The sequence below is a fragment of the Xenia sp. Carnegie-2017 genome, unplaced genomic scaffold (genome assembly GCF_021976095.1).
Source record: "Xenia sp. Carnegie-2017 unplaced genomic scaffold, XeniaSp_v1 HiC_scaffold_24, whole genome shotgun sequence".
In the NCBI taxonomy this organism is placed as follows: domain Eukaryota; kingdom Metazoa; phylum Cnidaria; class Anthozoa; order Malacalcyonacea; family Xeniidae; genus Xenia; species Xenia sp. Carnegie-2017.
The window spans coordinates 439,573-467,012 of NW_025813487.1; the positions used below are offsets into that span (position 1 = coordinate 439,573).

The 27,440-nt window shown below is 34.3% G+C and overlaps 3 protein-coding genes and 3 long non-coding RNA genes across 6 annotated transcripts; 4 read left to right on the forward strand and 2 right to left on the reverse strand.

Moving 5' to 3' along the window:
- The first annotated feature begins 8,527 nt into the window (after nucleotides 1-8,527).
- LOC124450869 lies at nucleotides 8,528-9,163 on the forward strand. Its single transcript, XM_047001539.1, has 2 exons — nucleotides 8,528-8,738; nucleotides 8,848-9,163. The coding sequence occupies exons 1-2, from the start codon at nucleotides 8,540-8,542 to the stop codon at nucleotides 9,075-9,077; spliced, it is 429 nt and encodes a 142-aa protein (XP_046857495.1). The 5' UTR covers nucleotides 8,528-8,539; the 3' UTR covers nucleotides 9,078-9,163.
- Nucleotides 9,164-10,081: 918 nt separating this feature from the next.
- On the reverse strand, nucleotides 10,082-10,879 carry LOC124450885. The gene is made up of 2 exons (XR_006950243.1): nucleotides 10,520-10,879; nucleotides 10,082-10,274 (listed from the first exon to the last, which is right to left on the reverse strand). It is a non-coding gene; the product is annotated as an uncharacterized LOC124450885 (long non-coding RNA).
- On the forward strand, nucleotides 10,120-11,686 carry LOC124450867. Its single transcript, XM_047001538.1, has 2 exons — nucleotides 10,120-10,562; nucleotides 11,383-11,686. Exons 1-2 carry the CDS (start codon nucleotides 10,120-10,122, stop codon nucleotides 11,459-11,461), a joined length of 522 nt encoding a protein of 173 aa, XP_046857494.1. The 3' UTR covers nucleotides 11,462-11,686.
- Nucleotides 11,687-12,073: 387 nt separating this feature from the next.
- LOC124451145 lies at nucleotides 12,074-17,419 on the forward strand. The gene is given in 18 exon segments (XM_047001773.1): nucleotides 12,074-12,217; nucleotides 12,334-12,519; nucleotides 12,885-12,962; nucleotides 13,267-13,629; nucleotides 13,818-13,928; nucleotides 14,215-14,450; nucleotides 14,651-14,829; nucleotides 14,910-14,942; nucleotides 14,945-15,005; nucleotides 15,274-15,542; nucleotides 15,544-15,619; nucleotides 15,759-15,876; nucleotides 16,060-16,151; nucleotides 16,234-16,306; nucleotides 16,426-16,608; nucleotides 16,746-16,778; nucleotides 16,919-17,092; nucleotides 17,187-17,419. Coding segments are annotated over 18 exon segments (2,520 nt in total). The 5' UTR covers nucleotides 12,074-12,195.
- A 92-nt stretch (nucleotides 17,420-17,511) lies between these two features.
- Nucleotides 17,512-18,380, forward strand: LOC124450889. Its single transcript, XR_006950247.1, has 2 exons — nucleotides 17,512-17,545; nucleotides 17,698-18,380. It is a non-coding gene; the product is annotated as an uncharacterized LOC124450889 (long non-coding RNA).
- Nucleotides 18,381-23,516: 5,136 nt separating this feature from the next.
- Nucleotides 23,517-24,750, reverse strand: LOC124450888. Its single transcript, XR_006950246.1, has 3 exons — nucleotides 24,623-24,750; nucleotides 24,232-24,387; nucleotides 23,517-23,689 (listed from the first exon to the last, which is right to left on the reverse strand). It is a non-coding gene; the product is annotated as an uncharacterized LOC124450888 (long non-coding RNA).
- Between the last annotated feature and the right edge of the window lie 2,690 nt (nucleotides 24,751-27,440).

Sequence of the window (27,440 nt, forward strand, 5' to 3'; positions counted from 1 at the left end):
TTCAACAAAAATGGCGGCTAAAATACCCATGTGACCACATTTATCCAATCGTTACGCAGAATGCAAAGAGCAATAAGTGTCCCAACTCTTTCAATACAGAGCTATCTAGCATGCGCAGCGTACCCACAAAACTGAACAGTTTAGAAAACGTCACTATAGTCATCAACGCGTAAAATTTGCAAAACCCTTTCGTGTAAATGGGTAGTTAAACTTCTAATGGTTAGTCTAACTATAAAATTTTCGAAAATAATAACCTTTTCTGGGTAAAATTCTGTTCCCGAAAAGCACTTTTGAAAAGCTTGCGCACGGAAATGACGCAGCTAAAATACGATTAGAACACAAAGGATGAAAATATGGCACATGTTCTTCAAGATAAGAAAGTTTTAGGAAATTTTGCTGATGCGTTTCAAATTGCCGATTATTTTGAACTTTTGTTTTAAAATGCCGTTATAATCCTTATCAGTTATGCGTAGGTTTGTGTTTGAATATGAATAATTAATGAAAAATGGCAATTAAAAAGGATGAAGCACAAAAAATCCGCATTTTTGGATGCCGATCTTTCATGCACGTTTTTAATAATTCTTTAAATTCTTTGTTAGCTTGAAAAGCACGTGTTTTATTTCATTCCTATGTGTTCTATCTCCTTTTTAGCTTTGTAATTTTTGTGTGCAAGCTACTTTAAAAGCGCGTTCAAGATTGTTTGAATATGGATCATTGATTTATCTTACTTGTTGATCAGATCCTCTTGGAAATTTCCTTTATACCTCTGTGTCACTAAATGTCTCAATTGATAAAAAGCTGGTAATCATAATGGGGCTGCTGAATGCTTCAGAGCTATTTGAAAATGGCAACATTTATTGCAATACCATTTATTTTCAACTATTGATAAATACTATGCGGAATATTTTAATCACAGTGTGAAAAATCCTGTATCAACAGGAGTGCTTGGATTCAAGTTTCACTGGCAAAGATTTTGTTAAAAAAGACTCATTGTTGAACTGCCATGACAAGTAGAGAAGTTATTATTTTTTCAAATTTTAGGCTTGTCTTCTGTCATTGAAAGATAAATCCACTCTTATAATCCTGATCAAGAAAAGCTCAAAACACAATGCAGTCATTGAGCTCCTTTATTAAACATAAAAAATTCTAATCATGTACACATCTTAGCTTTGAAGAAACACCTAAAACTGTCCAAGTATTTCAACCTGACCATTGTGCAACTCTACTTTTTTTAATTAGTGTAATCCTTTGTTGCATGAATTTTTTGCCGATCAAGGCCCATTGTGTTCGTTGGTTGTTCTGGAGCAATACCATGCAGCAAAGGGTCAATTAAGAAAACTCGCTCATAGCCACATCTGTAGTGGATTGCAGCTGTTACTAGCTAACTGCTGTATGTAATTTGTCGCGCATGTTGTGCTTTGCGTTGCATGAAGTTCGAGAAGATTTTCGGGCACGTACGTCACACGTACGCCATAGTTTTGTACGTGTGTAACCCTTTGCTGCATGAATTTTTTCGCGAATCAAGGCCATCGCGTTTGATGATTGTTGCCTTGAAGCAACATCAGCAGCAAAGGGTTCGGAGGAAAAATTCAAACTGTAGCAATTCCACCTCACATATTTCTCATGCGGAGACCAAAAAATTTCAGCAAATGGGAAAGGTACTATTTTCAAAGTTTTTCGAAAGAAGAAACAATGATTAGGACTTTTGTTGAAGTAGCAGCCATTGCTGTAAAGGTATCGCGTGAAAAATAATGCTCAATCCAGTGCGGCTTCTATTAGTTGTACTCTGCCAGAATATTTCTCTGAATCTGTGCATTTACAAGAAAGCTTAAAACAATTGATTGCAAACCAAGGCATGCACCTAATAATTAATTTGATGCAGCCCATTATAGAGAAATGGTTAAAAGTATATCTACCAATGAGATCTCTAATCTGGTTGAAAATGTTTTTAGGTTTCAAAAGAATTATGTTTTCCCTCCCTTCCGTTATAAGAACGAGAGAGTTTTAGATATGAGTGATTTGAAGATTTTTAATGGTTTTGTTATTTCCTATCAGAGGATGGTGCATATTGTTTATCTTGTTTAATTTTGGGGACCTTTTCCCTTTAAAATGTTTTAAAAGTTCTAGATTGATAATTACTCTTTGCAGTTTGTGATGGTATGTAGATGTCCATGTCAGAGTCAGGCTGTCAAATAAAAACGACAGTCAGATTTCTAGACATGCTGATGAGTCCCTGACAAAAGGCGAAACAGCGAGGGTGTAGATAAAAAGCGGGCGCGGACGACGGACGCGGACGGCGGACGCAGACGACGGACGCGGACGGTGGACGCAGTTGTAAGACGAACATCTGTTTGTTGTGGGCGGGAATTGCAAATGATTTATTGTAAGAGTTTGACAGTAATTTAAACGAGCTTTATCTTTCAGGATATATTTTTTGACCTCATTATTTAAAGCAATTAAACATGCATATTTCAATTTTCAGTCATATAGAGTGTAACGCAATGAAACCTCATTGTATTTTTTTCGTGTTTTGTCAATGGCATTTCACTCATGTTGGCCTTACGTGGGTGAGTCTTTTCATATTTACTGCACTATAATGATTTCCGTCAACTTGTCATTTGGAAAGTAGTACGTATATTGCAGTTTTCAACTTGAACTTCCTTTTGAAAGCTGAGGTTAGAAGCAGTTGCAAGTTAGTCAGTGCGTCAGTTACAGCTTGAAAGTATACTTTAATCATATCGATTGTACATCATGTCCAAACGTTTGTACTCGGACATTGTAAAAATTGGTTATGAATCGACTGATTCCAGCGAAGATGAAATGGGATGTCGTGCACAGGTACCTAAATTTAATATAGGAGCAACGATATTTAGTAAGAAAATACATTAAAAGATTTTTATTTGTATTTTTTTTTCATTTTAAAGAACAAACCTTGCAAAAGCAATGTGTCAGACAAACAAAGTCCATCTATGATGCAAGATTTGAACATTTCCAGCCAAAGCGATGTATGTTCAGCGAGAGCATTTAATAGACTAATTCATTTACTTTTGAAAAAAATATTTCGAAATTTTATTAGGCAGAGTAATAAAAAGAATTAGTAATAATGACATATTATACTAGGACAGAAACAATGCTACCACAGATGAAGACCGAAAGCAGCTAAAGTCAAGCAATCTTTCTTGCAGCCGTAGAAAAAGTCTTCGCTACCTTAAAAAGGTCCTTGAAGCGATTTCGTTTATTTTCATACGAGCGTTACTTCTGTCATAATGCATTGGCAATGGTGCTTTTACGAAATTCTGTCATAATACTATACAATCTGTTGTATAGCATATAATAACTGTTATAGAGCATATAAAGTCAAATAGACGCATATTGACTATTTAACATGTCATTATAGTGTACGTCACCAACATTGGAATCTTGGGATGAAGAAGAATACTGTGTTGGGGCTCCTGTTCCTCCACATGGTTATGGTGCATTTATGTCAATTGATTCCGAGGTATTTAAGAACTGTGCGTTTCACAAACCTGTTCTGAAATTTCAGTCTGTGTATATTTTGTGACATATTTATAGACTAAAGTGAAATATAAAGAATTGGCTGAAAGGAATCATCCAAAGGAACAAATTGTGATTTTGAGTGATGATAGTGACGACAGTCTATTTCAGGTGGATCAAAATGTGAAAGATCATTGTCTTAGCTTCTCCGACTGCTATCTAATTTTTATTTTTTTCAGACTTCGGTTAACATGAGCCGAATACAAGAACATATTGACAAACGGTAGAAATCTGACGCAGGTTCTAGCCGACAAGTCAAAACTGAGGTAAGAAGCACAACAACTTTAAAATGACAAAAAGCATGTTTTTCAAATATGGTAGTTTGAGTATTTTCCGAGTGCAGACGATGTGTTTTTCATGTTTGCTCTAGCTATATGACAATTTTTGATGAATATTAGCCAAACGCATTCAAAAAGCGTTATGATATTTTCCGTCGTAATTTCCGTATAACTTAGAGTCAAATTTACAATTCTGTTTCACTGCATTCTTTCAGTCATAGCAATAGAAATATCGTCGCTAGATTAGTTTTCCGTTAATATTTCTAAAGAGCTATATACAAGTTCTTTGTTTATTTGCTTGAATCTTTCTTTTTGCAATGCATGAGAAACTATAACGCTAGTGATTCATCTATAAAAGAAGGATTGACTCATGTTTTTCAATATAACTACCGTTCGTATCTAAGGATGCAAGTAATAATTTCCATCACATAGAATTACCTCAGTGACTTAAAGTTAAAACGAATTGTGTTAAAGAAATGTGGACCAGCAGAGAAGTGGGACCTCAACAAATATTCTTATCTTATCTTTAAAAAGGTAATTACCTGTAGGACATTCTTTGCATAAGTGCATGCAAAGCTTTTACTTACTTATGGTTTCAATTAATACATATTTTCTTTATCGTATGATTTGAGTAATATAAGATTGACTTTTTTTAAAATTGGAAACGCAAGGCTCACCCACGTAAGGCCAAAATGAGTGAAATGCCATTGACAAAACACGAAAAAAATACAATAAGGTTTCATTGCGTTACACTCTATATGACTGACTGAAATTGAAATATGCATGCTTAATTGCTTTAAATAATGAGGTCAAAAAATATATCCTGAAAGATAAAGCTCGTTTAAATTACTGTCAAACTCCTACAATAAATCATTTGCAATTCCCGCCCGCAACAAACAGATGTTCGTCTTACATCTGCGTCCGCCGTCCGCGCCCGCTTTTTATCTACACCCAAAAAGAGAAACATTTAATGTAAATGGTTTGAACCCGGGAGTACCGTTACATGCTTATAAATGTAGATTGTCCAGGTTGGTATAGTCCTGAAAAGGACTGTTTTTGTTGTCGTTGACTGACGTTTCGACAACCTTAGCGGTAGTCATCTTCAGAGTCAAATGAGGAGTAAACGTCAGGTTAGCCGTATTTGTTATCTGGTTCTTACGTCATTGTATTGTTTTATCACACCTAAATCGCACATCGCAACTAAAAACATTTCACTTCACACTAATTCACAATGCCAATGCACATTTCCTGTACACACAATACAATGACGTAAGAACCAGATAACAAATACGGCTAACCTGATGTTTACTCCTCATTTGACTCTGAAGATGACTACCGCTAAGGTTGTCGAAACGTCAGTCAACGACAACAAAAACAGTCCCTCTCAGGACTATACCAACCTGGACAATCTACATTTACAAACATGTAATTCAATGTTAGAAAATAAATATTTTTGCACACAAATGATAGTCATAAAATAAGATTATTGTCCGTTCTAAAATGCTGGAAATTGCATTTCCCACACCCTAGTAATCAAAGTTTTCCGGCAGAGGATGCCCCTTCGACCCCCTTAGAGGGTGCTTCTTGACTCACGCTTGAAAATTATAATTATAAATTACCTGGAAGGGAAAAGGGGTCTGGAACCGGGTATCAAAAACATGGCGGCAAATAGGAAATTTTGCATGAAAAACTTCCCTTGAAAAATTAATTTTATTATTCTCTCTCTCCTAATTTCTAGTAAAATTATTCTGTTCAATACAAATTCAACCAGTGTTAAAAACTCAAGAACCGTTACGCTTTCGATGCAGAGATATGCTTTAAGGTTTTACAGAACACATACGCAATTATATAAAGAAAATCTACGGTAAATAAACTTAAAGTATAGTCAAACAACATTTTAGATTAAAATAAGTTAAATAACAGTAGACGGATTTCCTTAGTGGGACCGTGAACATAAAATACCTTAAAGTTTATATACAAACTTTGCTCTCTGTAATATGTATTCGTAAAGAGCTTGATAAAAATATCTTTATCGATTAGATCTATAAGTGTTAGAAAGTACGCACACAAATCCACGAGAAAACCCCCGACGTCTAGTTAAATCTTGGTTGTTGACAAGTATGGTCAGTTTTAAGTATGGTCAATGGGTATCGATAAATTTTGTTTTAATTTATCATACTGGATTATTACATGTTTGTAACCATTTTTCAAACCATTTACTTTAATACTGGATTATGTCGATTCAGATATTTCTGGCAGTTTTACTGAGTACATATAAAGCAAATATCTTAAACTTGGTGAGCTAGAAAAAGAACAGAATTCAACTTAAATTGTGATATAATGCTGTTTTCAGTTGGAAACTTTTTAACCAAGATATTAAAATAGGATAGTAAACTATTCAGTACAATCCTTGAACAACTGCAGGGTAGAACTAAATGAATCGAAATTATTCTTTATTGAAATTACAACTTTTGAAATCAAAGAGTTTTAGCTTCTCTGTCATAAGACTGTGTATTGCTGCAATAGAATAAAACATTAAAACAGTGTCAACATGCGTTGTAAGATTTATAAATAGTCTTGTGTATTAAAAGTAAAAGTAATTGGTATTACAAAATTTTTGAAGAATCAAGTTTGGGAAAAAATAGAATTTGTACAAAGAAACTAGTAATCTTGGGAGAAACTAGTTGTTTTCCATATGTCCATCTGGAATTTTTGCAACTTAAAACTGATTATAATTGCAAATTTATTTCAGTTATCGATTTTATTTAAATTCTAGTTCTCCAATCCACTCCCGGCTCTTCTCCCTCTTTTTGTTTGTCATTGACTTCATTGCAACTAAAGCATTCCATGTGAATCCTGAATGACCTAAGAATATACCAAGTGTGGATTGATATCTGATGAAGCAATGCTAAATCAAACTTTTCATGCACAAAATCATAAGCTTGTCTATAGCAAAAATTTGTAAATGGAAACAAATCTTGGTTCAGAGCAGTTCCTATCTTGGTTTTGGTGTATTAACGTACTTAGAACAGTGGCATAGCCAGCCTGAATATTTGTTTATACTAGGTAAGTTTTCACCAATATCATTATTCATTTCTCTAGAAATATATTTTTTACAGTAAATAAACACCAAAAAATCTACATAGCCTGAACAAATTGCAGGCTTCCCTACTCCACACAACATACTTCATTTATCACAGTGTTTTTAACATAAATATTGTTCAATTTTAACCCAACTCTATTCTTAACTAACCATTATTTTTTCAGAAAATATTATAAACAAATCCTAATTATTTATAAGTGAGCTCTCTTGATTGCAAGACGTGTATAGCTCGAAAAGAATTGGTTGCTTAGTGCCTCAAGAAAAGAATAAAATTTATTGGGAAAACACTGTTTAAAAAAAAATTAGGTAGTAAAAAACATGAACAAAATACATGCCAAATGCCATCACATTTCAATTAAGTATTGACAAACAACAATTTAACCCGACTCTTTGAATGACAAACAATAATATCTTGCTCATCCGTGTCATGAAATATTTTCTTTTCTTGTACTATTTCGGCATTCATACAGTACACAAGTTTGCAGCACATTTCATCGATGAAATTTTAAAAAGTTTTTGTTAGGAAAACAAGCTTTGAAATTTTCTATCATCGTATATATGTATCTTATAAAGATGAATTTTGGCTGAAAATCAAATTAAATGACTGTCACACACCATGATTGATGTGATATTTTCTTGCGTTTATGGCATAACGTTAATACGCAACAGTAAAAAAGCTCAATCATAAAGAATCAGTTTACCTCGATGATATATTTATTTCTCTTTTGTGGACAAAAAATAATAACCCTTTCATGTAAAATATTTCATGCAATTTTTGGATGTTGTTATCAGCATGTAAATTTTTTTACTAAATGTATTTTATATTTAGATCACTTTTTTGACTGCTTCTAGATGTCAGCTATTTTTAAACAAAAACAATATAGCATCTGTGAAGAATGCTCTCTTTTTTGAGAAAAAATGAGTCATTTGAAATGCAAAGTTTGAAGTTTCCTTCTTAGCTCGTCAATAACATCTGCGGAAACTTAACAAATTTGACATGCACTGTTAATTTTAGGGTGTCAAACTAACACCTTTATTGGTGGCAAGCGTCATTTAAGAAAATATGCAACATAAACTGGCAAATTCAAAATTATTATGACAATAAATGGAATGACATTAAAAATGTATGACACCATCACAAAGTTGTGCAAGTCAAATATGTAAATCGGTAATCAACTTTTACACAAATTAATACGGTTTTTCAGTTCATATCATAAAACAAATAAACTCTTAATAAAAACGACATGCAATTATTTGACACACTTAAGTCAAAGAAATTTTCTGTATTTGTTAATTCATTCCATTATTTAGCATTCTCTGGCATCATTGCCTACGCTGCTAATTTAAACTGAACTAACGGAAGTTATGAATTATGTTTTGAATAGTTAAGCCTTGCGCACACTAGCGCCATCGGCTGAGCCGAGAGTTACTCGTGACTGTTGGCGCACGCCATTTCCTCAAGTGTGCGGTCAAGTTTTCAGCAATATTCGCGTCGCGCGCCATCGGCGCCGATTATTCAACATGTTGAATAAAATGGTGCACGAGTGAACATTGGCTCCAAGTGTGCGCGCGTGCTGAGCTATTTTCTCAACACGTGAAGAAAATGCGCATGCGTTCTTTCCTCAATCATTTCAACATGGACTCTGGTAGTGTCGTTGTAGCAGAAGCTTTGTTGGAAGATCATTTGGCTGACATTTGGCCAGATTTTCCCTGTCTTTATGACGTGCGATGTCCCGAGTTTAAAAATCGGGATTTACGCGAAAATGCGTTCGAAGAAATCGCTGAAAAACTCGGAAAAACAGGTAACGTACAGGCGAAACGTGGGTCTGTGTGTGTCTATAACCTGTTGTGCCAAATGTTTTATGTGACAACTTATCATTCATCATGCACCATTATTTTTGTTCCATCTAGTTGATTGGGTAAAGTCAAAAATTCGATCACTGCGAAATAGTTTCGTAAAGGCGAAAAAACCTCCACCCAGTGGCAGTGCTAGAAAAAATCCATCTCGTCGAACCACTTGGATATTAGAGAAGTTACAATTTCTAGCACCTCATGTTGCAACACGGACTTCAATTTCGAATATTGACTCTGTAAGTTTCGTTCAAAGTTCTTACTCAATTTATTTATATGACATAAAGTGATGAAATTATTTAATATATTAGTATATTAGTATATAATACAGTATATTTAATTATAAGCAAACTATAAAATTATTTTCTACACAATCATATTGTCTTGCCATGGTACAGACCCTTGATTATTGAAATAGTCAGTCAACACTTGTCTTTGGCCTTTTGCATTTCTTGGAGTATTACGATTGCTGCCTGGCTGTAAGACATTCAGTGACGTATCAGTTCTCCACATTCCTCGGATTACAGTATGATCTTCATTTTCAACATCTGCGACACCACTATAATTTCCAATGTTCTTGCCAATCATGAAATTGTGCAGACAGCAGGCTGCAAAAATTATGTCAGTGACTTTGTCTGGGGATAATTTAATGGTTGTTAAAAATATGCGCCATCTATGTGCTAAAATTCCGAAAGCGTTTTCAACAACTCGGCGTGCCCGGGACAATCTATAATTAAAAACTCGTTTTTGCTTGACTAAATTGCGATGAGGATATGGCTTCATCATGTATGATGTCAAAGGAAAAGCATCATCTCCCACAACATGGTATGCTACTTTTGTTGATGTTCCTCTTAATATACTTGGTTCAGGGATGTCTAAAGTATTTGCTGTAAGTGCTTGTCCATGGCCTACTTAAATTACACGGCCTGATATCTTGCCACAGCAAGGTCAAAAATGCAAGGCCATTGAATTTTCCGGCGGTGCTCTTCGAAATTTTGATCTGCTTCCTTCAAAATTGTTCATTGGCCTTACTTTATGGTATAATCTTGTAGCTAAAAGTCTAGCGATCATTTCACGAGTTTATTGGCTGAAATTGGTCCTTTTTTCGCCGAGAAATCAAAGTTTATAAATTGGTGCGATCGGCGGTTGTTTTGTTTATCACGCGCTCGTCTTCGTTCGAAAATTTTAGCTCTTAAATCTATCGTGGATTATCTATATTTGGTATCTACGTGTTCCTGGTACTCTCCTCTACATTTCTACAAGATTTTTGGAGTCGAATTGTATACATATTTTCTTTTATTTACGAAGATCTTCAAACCCATAATTATAGCGATGGTGCTTCCTATTTTCAACGGTGTCCTTCCTACTCCAACTACGCCTAAGAAAATTTCATCAAATCCAAACGATTTCATTGGTAAATCATACTATCCCTTACCTTTTCAAGCTTCCTCATTAATTGGAAATCTTGGTATTGGTTCTTCTCCATCCTGGGACATCAATATAAACAATAAATCGATCAAACTTAAAATAGAATGGTATGTTGAAAAGAACAATAACAGTTCTCATGAATTCCCAAAATCTCTACTTAACATACTGTCAGCCTACAACCTTGTACAACCTACCTGGTCCTCCTCCTTTGCTGAAGAGAAACTGTCTTTCAAGTTTGAATGGAAACTACTCTCTGATGCTACTAACCAACCTGAACAAGTTAAAACTCCATCTACTAACTTACCTTTCCATACTCCTGACTCTGGCTATACATCAACATCTAAATCGTATGTATATTCACCACCTGTGAGATGAAGTCTTTTTGTTAGTTGAGTCAGGAACATGTATTGTGTTGTGTTTAGGTTTGTCCTTGGATTTAGTTTGTGTAGATGGAGTATTTTTCCTTTTATGAGGAAAAGTACCTTAAAGTAAATGGTTTGAACCCGGGAGTATCGTTATATGTTTGTAAATGATGATCGTCCAGGTTAATAAAGTCCTGAGAAGGACTGTTTTTGTTGTTGTTGACTGACGTTTCGACAACCTTAGCGGTAGTCATCTTTAGAGTCAAATGAGGAGTAAATGTCAGGTTAGGAGCTAACCTGACATTAGGAGCTAACCTGACGTTTACTCCTCATTTGACTCTGAAGATGACTAAGCTGTCAAACTCAGTCAACAACAACAAAAACAGTCCTTCTCAGGACTTTATTAACCTGAAAAGTACCTTGATGGTAAGGAGTGTATGGAGGAGTGAGAGGATTTAGAAAAGCAGCAGATTGTGGAAGAGTTTGGTAGGAGTTGTAAGATTGGGTGGTGAATATACATATGATTTAGATGTTGATGTATAGCCAAAGTCAGGAGTATGTAAAGGTAAGTTAGTAGATGGAGTTTTGTTCAGGTTGGTTAGTAGCATCAGAGAGTAGTTTCCATTCAAACTTGAAAGACAGTTTCTCTTCAGCAAAGGAGGAGGACCAGGTAGGTTGTACAAGGTTGTAGGCTGACAGTATGTTAAGTAGAGATTTTGGGAATTCATGAGAACTGTTATTGTTCTTTTCAACATACCATTCTATTTTAAGTTTGATCGATTTATTGTTTATATTGATGTCCCAGGATGGAGAAGAACCAATACCAAGATTTCCAATTAATGAGGAAGCTTGAAAAGGTAAGGGATAGTATGATTTACCAATGAAATCGTTTGGATTTGATGAAATTTTCTTAGGCGTAGTTGGAGTAGGAAGGACACCGTTGAAAATAGGAAGCACCATCGCTATAATTATGGGTTTGAAGATCTTCGTAAATAAAAGAAAATATGTATACAATTCGACTCCAAAAATCTTGTAGAAATGTAGAGGAGAGTACCAGGAACACGTAGATACCAAATATAGATAATCCACGATAGATTTAAGAGCTAAAATTTTCGAACGAAGACGAGCGCGTGATAAACAAAACAACCGCCGATCGCACCAATTTATAAACTTTGATTTCTCGGCGAAAAAGGACCAATTTCAGCCAATAAACTCTTGAAATGATCGCTAGACTTTTAGCTACAAGATTATACCATAAAGTAAGGCCAATGAACAATTTTGAAGGAAGAAGATCAAAATTTCGAAGAGCACCGCCGGAAAATTCAATGGCCTTGCATTTTTGACCTTGCTGTGGCAAGATATCAGGCCGTGTAATTTAAGTAGGCCATGGTAAGGCCAATGAACAATTTTGAAGGAAGAAGATCAAAATTTCGAAGAGCACCGCCGGAAAATTCAATGGCCTTGCATTTTTGACCTTGCTGTGCAACACAGTCTCAAGCTTAAATAGATGAATAGCATCAATTGACAAAACGGCTTAAATAGATGATAATCATCAATCCAAGGGAAACTCCGTAACTATCCAAATTCAATACGTTTTGCGCACCCGCGAAAAGTTAACATGGCGGAAAAACGACCAAAACGTAAGAATTCACCATATTATAGATATTGCTGTTCAAAAGGAATGGAATTATTGTGTATTAAATTAGGCAAATTTTAACTACAATTAAGCTATTATTTATTCTACCTTGATATACAGCGTGTAAAAAGAAGAAATCCGAGACTCTGGAGAAAGTTCTGAATGATGGTTTAGCCTTGTTGGCGAAAGAAAAAGGATCAAAATGTTGGGGGAAAAAGCCTTCTCATTTTCGCTTAGTGCAAGTTGGTTGTAAGAGGTTGACCCACACGCCTTACCGCTGCCGTCAAGGATCAATTAAGCAAAATGGTAATGTTAATATTTAGTATTTATATTAAAATTTACTATCTTCAGTAGTATGTTGAGATTGTTGTTCTTGTTTGCAATTTTATGCTAAATAATATGTAGTATGCATGTGTAACTACATCATGCTATGAAATTTTGTACTTGAAATATTGACTGTACAATTTTGCTGCTTTAAATCATATATGGCTCAAACAATTTTGTCCAGTGTCCTTAGCAGATTTGACTATTTAGTTTCTTATGGGTAAGCAGAAAGACAACTGAGTAAACTGTCATTACATTACCATGCATGGTTGTACCTAAAACTGTTACAGGTCAATGTTGTTTAAGTTAGGTACTGTATAAGAAATTGCATTGTAAATTTATATTAGATAACCAGCAGTATGATAGCTCTGTGGCTGATGACTTTCAAGTAAATGATGAGCACAAGCAAACAGACGTTGATATTGGTAAGCATCAATGTATATGTATAATATTAAGTTAAATGTAATAGATTTGTCTAATGATTGCTCATGCTTGAAATGCTTTTGGTAAAACTAATAATTGCATTTGAAATCAATAATTGCAATAATTTGTTGAAATGCATGTATGTAGCTCTATCCACTTTGATATTGAGCACCTTTATTTGAAATTGTCTTAGATCATATACCGTCTCATTTAATCAGAAATTGTCCACAACAAGCTCACTCAGCTAACAATTTTAATTTCTTTACTGGTTAAATTTTTATAATATAAGTCATTATTGTTTTGTAGAGCTAGAGAATCTTATATTTGAATGCAGAGGACTTTTGGCTTCAGAGAAAGAGGATGCCAAGAAATGGTCTGATCGCATGGAAGAGCTTCATTCTCTTTGGGAAAATAATAGATCTACCATATTCGAAACCTTGATCCAATGTGAATCAGTTGATAAAGGCACACCATGCTTCAATTGTGGGGAATCTCCAGGCTTGATAAAGTGTCATCAGTGTGGTAGTAACTGGCCAGTCTGTGTTGAATGTGATAGGAAAATTCATGAAAGAAAGCCATTCCATGATAGACATGGGTGGATGGGTAATCATTTCAGACCACTTCAGCCATCACATTCATTGGATAAAAATGGACAAATAATTGAAGTTGGTATGTCATGTAAATATGGTAAAAGTATGTTAAATGTCATATGCACTATGCTAACTGATGTCAAAATCAACCTACATATGTAGCTACTTATAGGTATATAATTTGGGGTGATATAATTCTATTATTTATACAAAAAAAGGTTTTATCTCCCAGTCTAATGATGAAAATTTATTATATTTGTTTCTTAGATTGCTATGTTTCTTTGCATCCTGTCCAAAAGTTTTGTCATGGCTGCTCTAGAAAATCAACCTTTCACTCCGTGCCCAGTAAGGACATGCTGACTATTTGTACAACACAAGGTAATGTACAAAGTATTTTATACTTGCAATGTTGAACATGCAAAATTTTGTGTTTGCTCCAATAAAATGTAATCTTATTGAACCGACAACTGTTGACATTAATCTTTAAACATTTTTGATTTCCTTCTTCATCAGTGTTGTGAAGGACTACTATATAATTTACTCATTAATTTACTGTAGTATTCTTCTTACATACTGTAATAGTTACATGTATACAGTAAACTGCCATCCTATGTACATAATGTCTTTTTAGTTATCATGTTTATTAATCTTTTTCTATTGTTAGGTCGCTTTGACATAAACAGTACATCATTCAAGTGTGTTTCTTGTTCAGCATTCTTGATGCCGACACTTGCAGATATTCTTGGTAATGGCTACTGGCCAGCAAATCCAAAGTCTTTAAATGTGTTATTTTCACAGGATTTACTTCTGCTGTGGAACACAATGCAAAAGAGAATGCCAGGTTGTTCTGAGTCCAGTTTTATTAGATCATTGGAAGACATAAGTGTTTCAAAAGGAAGGGTGCGTACATAAATACTTTGTGTGTATGCCACATTACTAAGTGTAAACTCTCAGCATTGTACATAGTTTTTTGTGTAAAGCAATTACCATTGTCACTAGTGTTATGGAAAACATCCAAATTCATGAAAAAATGTATATGTATGTGTGGCAAAAGTCTACAATTTTTTTCTATGTGATTTCTACTTTCTTTCAATTTTTAGTTTGGATCAATAAATCCACGAACGTTCACAAAAGCCTTTCGAGAATGGAAATATTTTAATTATGAGGTGGAAAAAGCCCAGGGAAAAGAGTGGATGTTTTGTCCTAGTTGCTCATCCAACCAACACTCCTGTCATGTAGATGGCAACATGAAGTTATACCGATATAAACATTCAGGAAGGTATTATGTCAAACTCTGTAATTTTTACACATTCTAAGGAGCCTTTCATAATGTAAACTCTTGTTTTCTCTCTTTTATAGAGAACAAAGTCAGTCTTACTATGGAGATCTTTTATTTCTTCGAATGAACATGTTTCAGAGCATATTAGAAAGGTTTATTCCACTCCCCAAGTTCGGGTAATTTGGAGGTCATGCTTTGCACTGATGTTGAAATGTTTTGTACAGTTCAGTACAATACACCATTACATGAGTAAAGTTCTTTTCATTATAACTCAATACTTACCCTTTTGATAATGATATTTATTCATTATTATTGGTTTTGCATTTTGGCTATTGTATTCATTGTAATAAATAATAAAATCGACAGTTTAGCCTTTTCTGAATCAATATATAAATGTTCGTTTTTCCACGATCATGGTTCGAATTTGAATCTTTTGTGTTACAGAACTTTTCTGATGACGGGAAATGTGGTGAAAGTAATTGGCGAGCTGCTGGAAATAAAGGAAAACGAAAGAGTCGTCTAGACGAAACAGGACTGGAAATTGCAGGTTGCCGGCATGCAATTGCTCAGTGGGCTGTAAACATGTTTCGCGGAGAGATTTATGGCTACTCTAATTACATCCATGTTCACAAAATGATTCCGAACAATGTTAAATACATTTGGCAAGATATCATATGTAAATATTGGAAGTGGGCAGTGAAAGGCATCAAAGTCGGATGAGTCAAATGCTCACGAAATAAAGCCTGCTTTATCTGTGATGCATGCCAAAGCACATAATTGGACATGCCAGGTACACTGGTATCATGTGTTTTTATAATGAATGCTGGCTGTGTACTTATACGTATATCGATGTTCACTCTCAGTATTGTCTACTCAGACATTAATGAATTTCTTATAAACAAGAATTTCCAAACTCGTCTTATTTTAAGGTATTGTGGGGAGGACGGTGGCAAAAAGGTTCTGCATATTCCACAGGAGAGGAAGTTGAGCAGATTAATAGTTACCTTTCGAGACTGGCCAACACTACAAAGTACATGTTACCCGAGTGTAAGTGTTACTTAAAATAAGTTTATAAAATATGTTTAATTATATTGTAGACTTTATTTGTTGGATAGAACGATTATCCATATAACGTAGCTATCGTCCACGTTGGTCTCAAGTTACTGGAACATTTTTTATGGTTTTCAATTGATGTGTCATGCTATGTATGTGCTTTTTTGACAATTTTAGCAAGAGAAGAACTCATAACTGAACATGCTCTTGCGTGGAATAAACGGAAAATATGTGATCTGTCCAGCTCCCTCTGCAAGAGATATGCAAAGGTTGCTTCTCAAAAACTATTTTGTACATGCGGCCAAATAACGCTACTAACAGCCGTCATCCTGATAAGTTATTTTCTTTTAGTATATAGAAGCTCAAGAAAATACAAGGAAAGAACTTGATGAAATGGTTTCTGGCGTAAATCTCTCCGAACCACGTTGATTTCTTGCAGTGGAAGAGTGAAGTTCAACGTATTGCAAAAGGTAACCGGGTTTTACTTGCTGGCATAATTTAATACGACTGTGCAGTATATCATATTTTTTTCTGTTTCTGTAGAAATGGAAAGCTCCTTCTTCACGTATTTAGCCGAAGAAGAGGAATTGTACGTTTTGACCTCCTCTTTAACCGATACCTCTTTATTGACATCAAATGTAAACATCTCGTGTGTTGAGACTGAAGACTATCTTTCTGCCCTGTCAAAAAAGATAATTCAAAGATACTCCACCGTTGAGGATAAACGTAAAGAGTTAAATCACTGACTGCCAAGCTTTGTCGTGATATAACCGCCGATGTACTGCTTGATAGAGGAAAAAGTTATTTTGGAAAGTGCCTTGAAGTGTCTTAAGAATGAACTAGAAATGTTGTCTTTGCCATAGTACAAAGGAAAGCAAGCGTTGTAAAATTGGGAAGTATGTTTTACATATACACGTATATTACTACATAAGAGGAGTGCATTTGTTAGCAAGAATCCATACTGAAGTCATTGCAAATTTAAGGCAAAATAGATTGTTTCTTATTTAGTATACTTACCTGTTTCTTTTGCCTGTAGACTCAGCAAAAGCAAGAACAAAGATAAGACAGAAGATGTCTAGTGATCAGAAAAACATTGACAAAAAAATGCGCATATTCAACGTATTACAGTTTGTTGTGCATGGTCAAGAAGAAACAGTAAGACTCGACGAGTGTTCTCTGGTTGATGGCATGTTTCCCTGGACTCTCAATGGTGTGTACCTAAAACATATTCTGTAAATTCCAACATGCCTTAAGTAAGAACTTAAAGTTACTTAAACGTAATGTTATAAAACATCTTTATATAGAAATTTCTGTTCGACTGAAATGTAAAATTGTTGACAAGTTCGAACATTTAGAAAGACTGGAGGAGGAGTTAATTCTTATTAAGCAAGAGATGAGTAATTATTTGCGATATTACAAAGATATCGTTATTCCAAAGTTGAAAGCGGAAGTAAAAGACATGGAACAAAGTCTAAACTCAGGTATGTATAATGAAAGTCACGTATGTACTGTAAAAGAGTCCATGTGCTCATTTTAAACAAATCATTGTAAGACATAAGCTTTTTAGATTTTTTGAGCTTCTCAAATTTTCAACACGTTTTGTAGAAAGAGTTTCAGTGAAAGACACTAGGAATGTTTGTCAAATGAAAGAGTTGAATCTGAGGTATATACATATAATCTTCCGTTAAGCACCACGAATATGTATGGAGAAAATAAACAATAAGTCGTGCGCAACAAACATAATGAAGGAACCTTAGCGTACATAAAATGTTTTTGTGGAAGAAACCAAATGCCATGTAATCTATTATTTTTTAGAAATCCTTGTATGCTTCTTCGTCTCATAAATCAAGACGTGTTATTTTGGGTGAGATAGCTTTGCGATACAAGGGTATAAACTTTGCAAAGCAACAGCTAGACCTTGGATCCAAGCACTTCTCCTGTATTAACAGTCGCGATGTTTTGGATACTTTAGTTAGCAATGAGAGTGATATTGAAAGCTACAGCGACAATGAAGACGATGATCTTTTTGATGACAATGGTTCTGATGATAAGATCGATGATTGCTAATGTTGCTAGTGATAAATGACTTGTTATTAAACTTGTATTTGTACTGTATGATAACAGAATCCAGCTACAATGAGTGGGTGCAACCATGAAACCCCTGCCTTAGAGCAGCTAATACGGGTCATAATTATCATTCCCGGGGGACTGGAAGCATTGTTATCCATTACTGATATGATCTGTTGCAAAAAACGGGGAAAACGCCATAAATTATCATTTGTAATATTAAAAAGTGAAACGTGCATTTTGAAAAGTCCTTAAATATTCTTATTATGATTTTTTCTTTTATCTCAACATTGCGCGAGGTTACACGTTTGTTTTGGTCTAGTGTTATCTTTTATTGTTGATTTTTTTTTTGAAACGTTCTATTCTTGTTACACATAAATCAGTTGTAAAAACCATGGTGTAAAATTAAAGTGCAATTTTTCCTCGTTGTATTGAGCTGTTAGTACTTTACGGTTGGGTTTGTGGGGAGTGGGTAAAGATATAGAACATTAAAGCTGAAAAGTTGGGTAGTAAATTTTCAAATACAATACACCTTACACAGTATACACACAATACGCACTATACGCACTATACACACATTACACACTATACACACTATACACACTATACACACTATACGCACTATACACACCTTACACACTATACACACTATACACACTATACACACTATACGCACTATACACACCTTACACAGTATACACACTATACGCACTATACACTATACGCACTATACACACATTACACACTATACCCACTATACACACTATACACACTATACACACTATAATGCACTATAATACATTACACACTATACCCACTATACACACTATACACACTATACGCACTATACACACCTTACACAGTATACACACTATACGCACTATACACTATACGCACTATACACTATACGCACTATACACACTATACGCACTATACACACATTACACACTATACCCACTATACACACTATACGCACTATACACACCACACAAACTATACCCACTATACACACTATACACACTATACACACTTTACGCACTATACACACATTACACACTATACCCACTATACACACTATACACACTATACACACATTACACACTATACACACTATACCCACTATACACACTATACACACTATACGCACTAACACTATACGCACTATACACACATTACACACTATACGCACTATACACTATACGCACTAACACTATACACACTATACACACTATACGCACTATACACACATTACACACTATACGCACTATACACACTATACGCACTATACACACATTACACACTATACCCACTATACACACTATACACACTATACGCACTATACACACCTTACACAGTATACACACTATACGCACTATACACTATACGCACTAACACTATACGCACTATACACACTATACGCACTATACACACATTACACACTATACGCACTATACACTATACGCACTAACACTATACACACTATACACACTATAATGCACTATACACACATTACACACTATACCTACTATACACACTATACACACTATACACACATTACACACTATACCCACTATACACACTATACACACTATACACACCATACACACTTTACACAGTATACACACTATACGCACTATACACTATACGCACTAACACTATACGCACTATACACACTATACGCACTATACACACATTACACACTATACACACTATACGCACTATACACACATTACACACTATACACACTATACGCACATTACACACATTACACACTATACACACTATACGCACTATACCACTATACACACTATACACACTATACGCACTATACGCACTATACACACATTACACACTATACACACATTACACACTATACGCACATTACACACATTACACACTATACACACTATACACACTATACGCACTATACACACATTACACACTATACACACTATACGCACTATACACACATTACACACTATACACACTATAATGCACTATACACACTATACGCACTATACACACATTACACACTATACACATACGCACTATACACACATTACACACTATACACACTATACGCACATTACACACATTACACACTATACACACTATACGCACTATACCCACTATACACACTATACACACTATACGCACTATACGCACTATACACATTACACACTATACACAATATACAATACCATACGCACATTACACACATTACACACTATACCCACTATACACACTATACACACTATACACACCTTACACAGTATACACACTATACGCACTATACACTATACGCACTATACACACATTACACACTATACGCACTATACACTATACGCACTAACACTATACGCACTATACACACTATACGCACTATACACACATTACACACTATACACACATTACTCACTATACGCACATTACACACTATACACACATTACACACTATACACACATTAAACACTATACACACATTACGCACTATACACACATTACACACTATACACACATTACACACTATACACACATTACGCACTATACACACATTACACACTATACACACATTACACACTATACACACATTACACACTATACACACATTACACACTATACGCACATTACACACTATACACACATTACACACTATACACACATTACACACTATACACACATTACACACTATATCCACATTACACACATTACACACTATACACACATTACACACTATACACACATTACACACTATACACACATTACACACTATACACACATTACACACTATACACACATTACACACATTACACACTATACACACATACACACTATACGCGCATTACACACTATATACACGTACGATACACATTATACAATCGCCCCGGCGGCTCGTGGCCACTTTTTTTTTCTATCCACTGTATAGACAACTGTTAAAGTAGGTAAACCATTGTAACTCAAAGGAAATTATGGTTTACTAATAGAGCGCCTATCGATAAGAAAAATATTTTTTGCTATGTACTGGTGATGGTGTATGCAACAATAAAGAGAATAATAACTTTAATGCCTTTAACAACGTTAATCAGTACACGGTCTTTCTTACCAAGAATAAATTGTCACATTTGTTACGTTAGAGAAGTTAAACGATTTGAGAGTGAATAAAGCCATAACTAATTACGTATGTTGTGACATTTGACCATTCCCGTAACGACATTTGTTAAACAATTTACAATCAACTGCAGTAAAATTAAATATTTGGTTGTTCGTCACCAGAAATATTTCCCAAAATAATTTTTTAAAAATCTGTTAACTCATATCAAAAACTCATATGACTCATATTTTTTACCTTGTTAAACCGCGGGATGATGATGAATTATAATCAAAACGTGTTATAAGACTAAAATCAAAACGTATATGACTAAAAACAATCAAGGGAAAATAAAATTAATCCATTACCAAAATTCAATTGCATAGCAATCAATATAAAAAAAACTATATGGAAGATATATTTACATTATTTTACATACACTAACTATCAATTTATTTCGGGAAGTTATTATTCAATGCCAACAATTCAAGCGGCCATATGTAAAACGCCCCTTTTTCGACAAAATCTCCATCAAACTCTGTTGGACAAACTGGCTTGAGTTTACAGTTTGGCATGACGTAATCAATGACTATGCCAACATGACTTTTTGGTACAGGGCGGTTGTGCAAAGTTTTCATAGAAAATAATGTGCATAAAGCTTGAGGTATCTTGTCTTCATTAAAAACCACTAACTTTGAGCCTTCGCCTGATAAAAATATAAAATACATTTTTAGATAATGTATGTCTTGTTATAAAATTGTAGAGAGACAATATACAATAAGACTTAGGATATCTTTTCTTTTAGGGTAACATACATAGCTATTAATAAAATAAAAGCATTTAGCAAATACACAAACTTTAAATGTTTGCAGTTTGCTGTTGATTCGTTTAATAGTGGTGTGATTCCTATTTCTGTAACAAAATAATTTGTTTTTTTTTCTGAACACCTAAAATGTCGATGTTAGCTATAAGACGCTATACATTTTTTGTACTTTTGTATGACGAACTAAGATTTGTTATTGCGACAGTAAGTACATTGGTACAAATAAATACTACAGACTGAAGATAAAGAAACATTTAATACCTATTTTAACTTTCTTCGTCCAATGTGTTAGCGTGTGTTTGACCAACACTTTTATGGCTCATTTCTTCCCCTTCCATCTCCCCTAGAAATATAATGTAATGAGCATACTGAAAACTGTAAGTCTGTAACCAATACCATGAACAATAAAAGTTGAAATAGATGTTCTGCTTCAAAGACAAAAAAGGATATAAATCATATAATTTATATCGCTATGAAATGTAAGCATAAGCAAAAATGCTGGCTCTTACGTATTTGTTATTGTTTTTGTATTTGCATGCTTTTATATTGTTGGTTGAAACTGAAAGTGTAGTTAATTCAGAATACATCGAACGACAAACATGGATTTTGATTATTAAGTTAAAGCTAGTCTTTCAAACTAGTAGCTGTAGAATACAGTAGGATCATTTCTTATTGTATCAGCAACACTACTACGAGAGAATTAGTTGCTTAAGTGGATCTTTTTCATGGAAATGGAATACGAACAATGGCAAAGCCAGCTCACAAAGTCAGGTCGTCTTATGCACATGAAAATTTTACGAAAATGATTGACATTGCAAGTATTACGATTTAAGCCCTATTCACACGATATAAACTAAACTGAGTTCGGTCGATTTGATCCAACCCATCTCAGAGGTGGAAAAGTCTTGCTATGCAAATATTTTCGCGTTCATGATGGCAGAAACAATCATTTTCTAAAGAAATGAACAATGATAATGTAAAATTTGCATAGCATGAACAAATTTTCCTGCTGGCTTCCCCACTCGCAATATATAGATAGAAGACGTTCCTTATTATCATTAACTCCTAATTTGATTTTTATTTTTATTCAATGAAAGCAAAAAACGTTTGTTCATATAGTTTCTGTGGTGGAATGGTTATCGCATGTGTTTAACATTCCAAGGACATCAGTTTAATCCTGATAAGAAACAATATTTGCAAAATTTCATCCATAATTACACATTCTAACTAGTACATGTTTTTTCATTTGCATACAAAACTATCACATGAGTAATACCAATACAGTTAAAAACAAACTAGGAATTTCATTTAATTAATAATACAATGTTTACCATTCGACCTTAATTTATATTTGTTCTAATCAACGGAAACGTGAAAGTGTTTGTGTATGTACTGTACTGGTAATCACGTGTGTCTTAATATGCAAAAGGTCCTGAAATAGAACTTATCAAATGTTATAATTTTAATGTCTGATCACTATGCTAAGCCTGTGTATGCGTAATATATTGTCAGGTAAGTCTAAGGGTTGGATTAGAATATATTCAATAACAGATTAATAGAACCACCAGATCATGGATTTTCATAAATGAATGTCGCATAAATGAACACACGTTCGCTTTCGCCCTTAGATGGAGTTCATCCAATTTTATAAACTTACGTCGCATGAAATTGTCAAAAAGCTTTTCTGTTATTTTTCCATACTCAGTCTCAGTAAGAAACTTGGCAGCTGGTCCAGGAGTGCCGTGTAAGTGAGTGGTATAGCCTTTTGCATGTCTTGAGAACGACAAAACAATAATGTGTTGGTCATGATGTTCATTTAAGACAGAAGCCTAAAATAAATAAAGATTACAAATAAACTTTCTTAGTTTGCTTATAGTAACAAAAGCCGTAAGCAATCATCGGTGGCAAAATCCTTAGAAAATGTGATTTTCAATTATGTTAAAGCAAATTCGTTCCCAACATGAACGACTGGAAATAATTGAGTAAAAATAGTTTGTAAAAGCTCTGCTGAAAGTCATGGTCTTTTTCCTGCTGCTAAAGTTTCCTAAGACAATGCAAAACAACAGGAGGAAAATAACACCACCACATCTGCTCGGCCTGCACACATCTTTCCAGTTGAAAAAAATGCTACACATTCACTTATACAGCAATGCATACACACATACAAACATTATTGTACATACAGTAAATACCTATAGATACATATACTGTACACAGACAGATGAATATTTAAAGTTTGATACATACACAGAAGCAAATTAGTAGCATGTAAATATTTAGCATACATTGATCACACTTCCAAAATTATTCCCATTTGCAAATATTGGGTTGGTCTGTATTGTATAGAAGTATCTTGAGAATTGATACTAACTCTGTACATCATTAGTTCCCTTTGGCGAGAAGGATTTGTCACACCCATTTTCCTAATTCTTTCCATGGAATTTACACGTTTCGAAATGAATTCCTTCGAACAACTTTTACACTTCTTTGAAGCATTTCCATTTTCTGTTCCACAACCATTACATTGCTATAAAAAAGTATAACAAAACATATGCTTCAACCCATTAAGACAAAACTTGCAGCAATACAAAATTCACCATTCACAAAATACAACAGGCACAAATTGCAAAATTTACAAAATTCAAAATTTACAAAATACCAAATTCACAAAATTCACAGCAATACACCATTCATAGCAACTACATTTTTCAAAAGTACCACATGACTATGTATGAGTGATGAGGCCAAGAATTGAAGGGTACCTTTTCATCCTATTTTTATTGGTTGTACAGCCACAGGTCAGTTTTAGTTGTCAATTGTGAGGATCTAGTATATAGGGGTAATGGGTTAACCATAAAATTTGACAATGTCTGCACTCTGTAGTTAATCCTTTAACCAGCAATATGCTTTACTCATTTTTTGACAAACGCCACATGACTTTACTTGTCATTTGGTAGCTATGGAGCTAAATTAGGTTATTAGAAATAAGTGATAGTATAAAATTGAAAAATGTTGTCGTTTATTTAAAATGTTTGTTATACAATTGACAAATAAAATTGGCAATGAATAAAAATGGGCTTAATTAATTGATATAAAATAAGTGGTTTGTCTTGATGCACAAGAGTTGTCATTCAACTGATCTTTTATGCTACTATCAGAAAAAAACTTCTGTTGATATATAATATTGTATGTTCTTCAAAACATATGTCAACAGGTATATATGTAGCATGCTTTTGAAGGGTACAGTTAGTATCAAAAAATTAGGCAACCATTCAATACATATATAAATTTACCTTAGTTGTCTTTCCTTCATATCTTTTCTCTAAAAAATACAACATAAAATATAATGATGTACAAATAACCATGCTTTGAATTAGGCATAGGATGACAATAATCCAGATTGGCTTCACTGCTGATCTTAAGATTAACCACATACTAGAACTATCACAGTGATCACTAACATTACAGTTATACATATAATATACATAAAGTCTGATGATGGTAATAATATGTTGTTCTATTTGAAAGAACATTTATACATGCAACTACAGAATAGATCCTTACATACAATTCATAGTTTACTACGCAATGCTGGACAGCATACAGGAATATTTTTCCAATTTGCAAATGGAGTTTATCAAAGAAATTAGGTCATTATTGAAAAAGTCTATCAACGTATGAGGCACATGGGTAATAATAAAAAAATAATAAATCTTCCATTAACACTGGGGATAGCATTTCCAGTGCCGTAACTAGAAAATTAACTGGGGGGGGGTGAATATTCATATATTCAGCTCTGCCCTACTGACTTCTATTGAAATTAAAATCGCAAACAAAAGAAATCAGCAGGGCAGAGCTGAAGACATGAATATAAACACCCCCTAATTAACGTTCTAGTTTTGCCCCCGAGCATTTCTTTTTAATCAAATCTTTTTTTAATAACTTTTAGCAAAAAATACTTGTTAAATAAACGTTTTCTACATGATTAAATAAATCTAATACAAACTAAAAGCACTATCTTTAAAATATTGGCTTCACTCTGATCAGGATTCACGATCAAACATCAATGAAAATCAATGAAGAAAAATACAAGAATTTTAATTTTTTTAACGATATGATTATAAATACTACAAATTATGAGCAAACCAGCAAATAAATTGAAACGGTCAAATCCAGTGAGTCAAGCATTCAACATTTCACGATGTCACGCAACTCAAACAGTCAAACTGCAGCTCTCGATTTTGATTCGAGAATTCGTCTTGATTAAAACCATTTTTACAAGTAAAATTAAACTCCTTGTTAGAAAGGAAAACATTGATACATGATCGAAATGAAAAATATGAAAGGCTTGTGAGACCTGATTATAAAATGGCTATTTCTATTTACATACCTGTGCTGCAGCTGCGGCCTGCCTTTTCCGCCATGATAACTTTTCGCGGGTGCGCAAAACGTATTGAATTTGGATAGTTACGGAGTTTCCCTTGGATTGATGATTATCATCTATTTAAGCCGTTTTGTCAATTGATGCTATTCATCTATTTAAGCTTGAGACTGTGTTGTGCTGTGGCAAGATATCAGGCCGTGTAATTTAAGTAGGCCATGGCTCAGCACGCGCGCACACTTGGAGCCAATGTTCACTCGTGCACCATTTTATTCAACATGTTGAATATTCGGCGCCGATGGCGCGCGAGGCGAATATTGCTCAAAACTTGACCGCACACTTGAGGAAATGGCGTGCGCCAACAGTCACGAGTAACTCTCAGCTCAGCCGATGGCGCTAGTGTGCGCCAGGCTTAAAGCTCTCTATTGATTGACTACACACGCGTGTCTGGACTTCAAAGAATTATTAGGGTTTTGTATTACAGGTAGCGTTCCATGTATTTAAGTTCAATGCTTTGGACAGAATGGTCGCTTTAGCTCAGTTCTTGAGATGTCAATAATATCCTATGTTGTCGTTATTGGAATGGCAATGGGGACTGGGGAGGAGTATTTTTACAAGGGACAAAATGGTCGTTTTACTTAAATATTCATGACGTCAATAATATCCAATGTTGTGGTTGCAAGATCGTTTGATAAAAGATGTGAAATTCACGAATGTCTAAATGTAAGTAATGTGTGGTGTTTTTTTGAACTTGATGAATTAATAATTGCAGAAACTGTGTTTCTGCAATTTATTTGTATGAAAGTTAATCAGAATGATCTCGTGATGAGCCCATCCTTTACATTTAAAGACATACACGTCTTCACAACTATACAACGAAAGACATAAATGAAGAAATATTTCATTTTAAAACTGTGAATTTACGTTCTGGAACGAAGGAATGAATGTTGAAGTGTAGAAATAGTCGTTTTGGGTCATATTTGGTGAGTAAAATTCTATAATTTTTTTACATTATTTAACATTTTTTTACATTTTTTACATTTCTTAATTTTAAAACATTATTGTTTAGCTACTCTTTATATTGTCACCCAGATTTTACTGACGTTTTATATTTGAACTTTGATATAAGTTTTTCAGTTAGCCGTTGATTTGTTTAATTTTAAAGTTTTGTAACTTATTTTTTTACCATTATTTTTCTT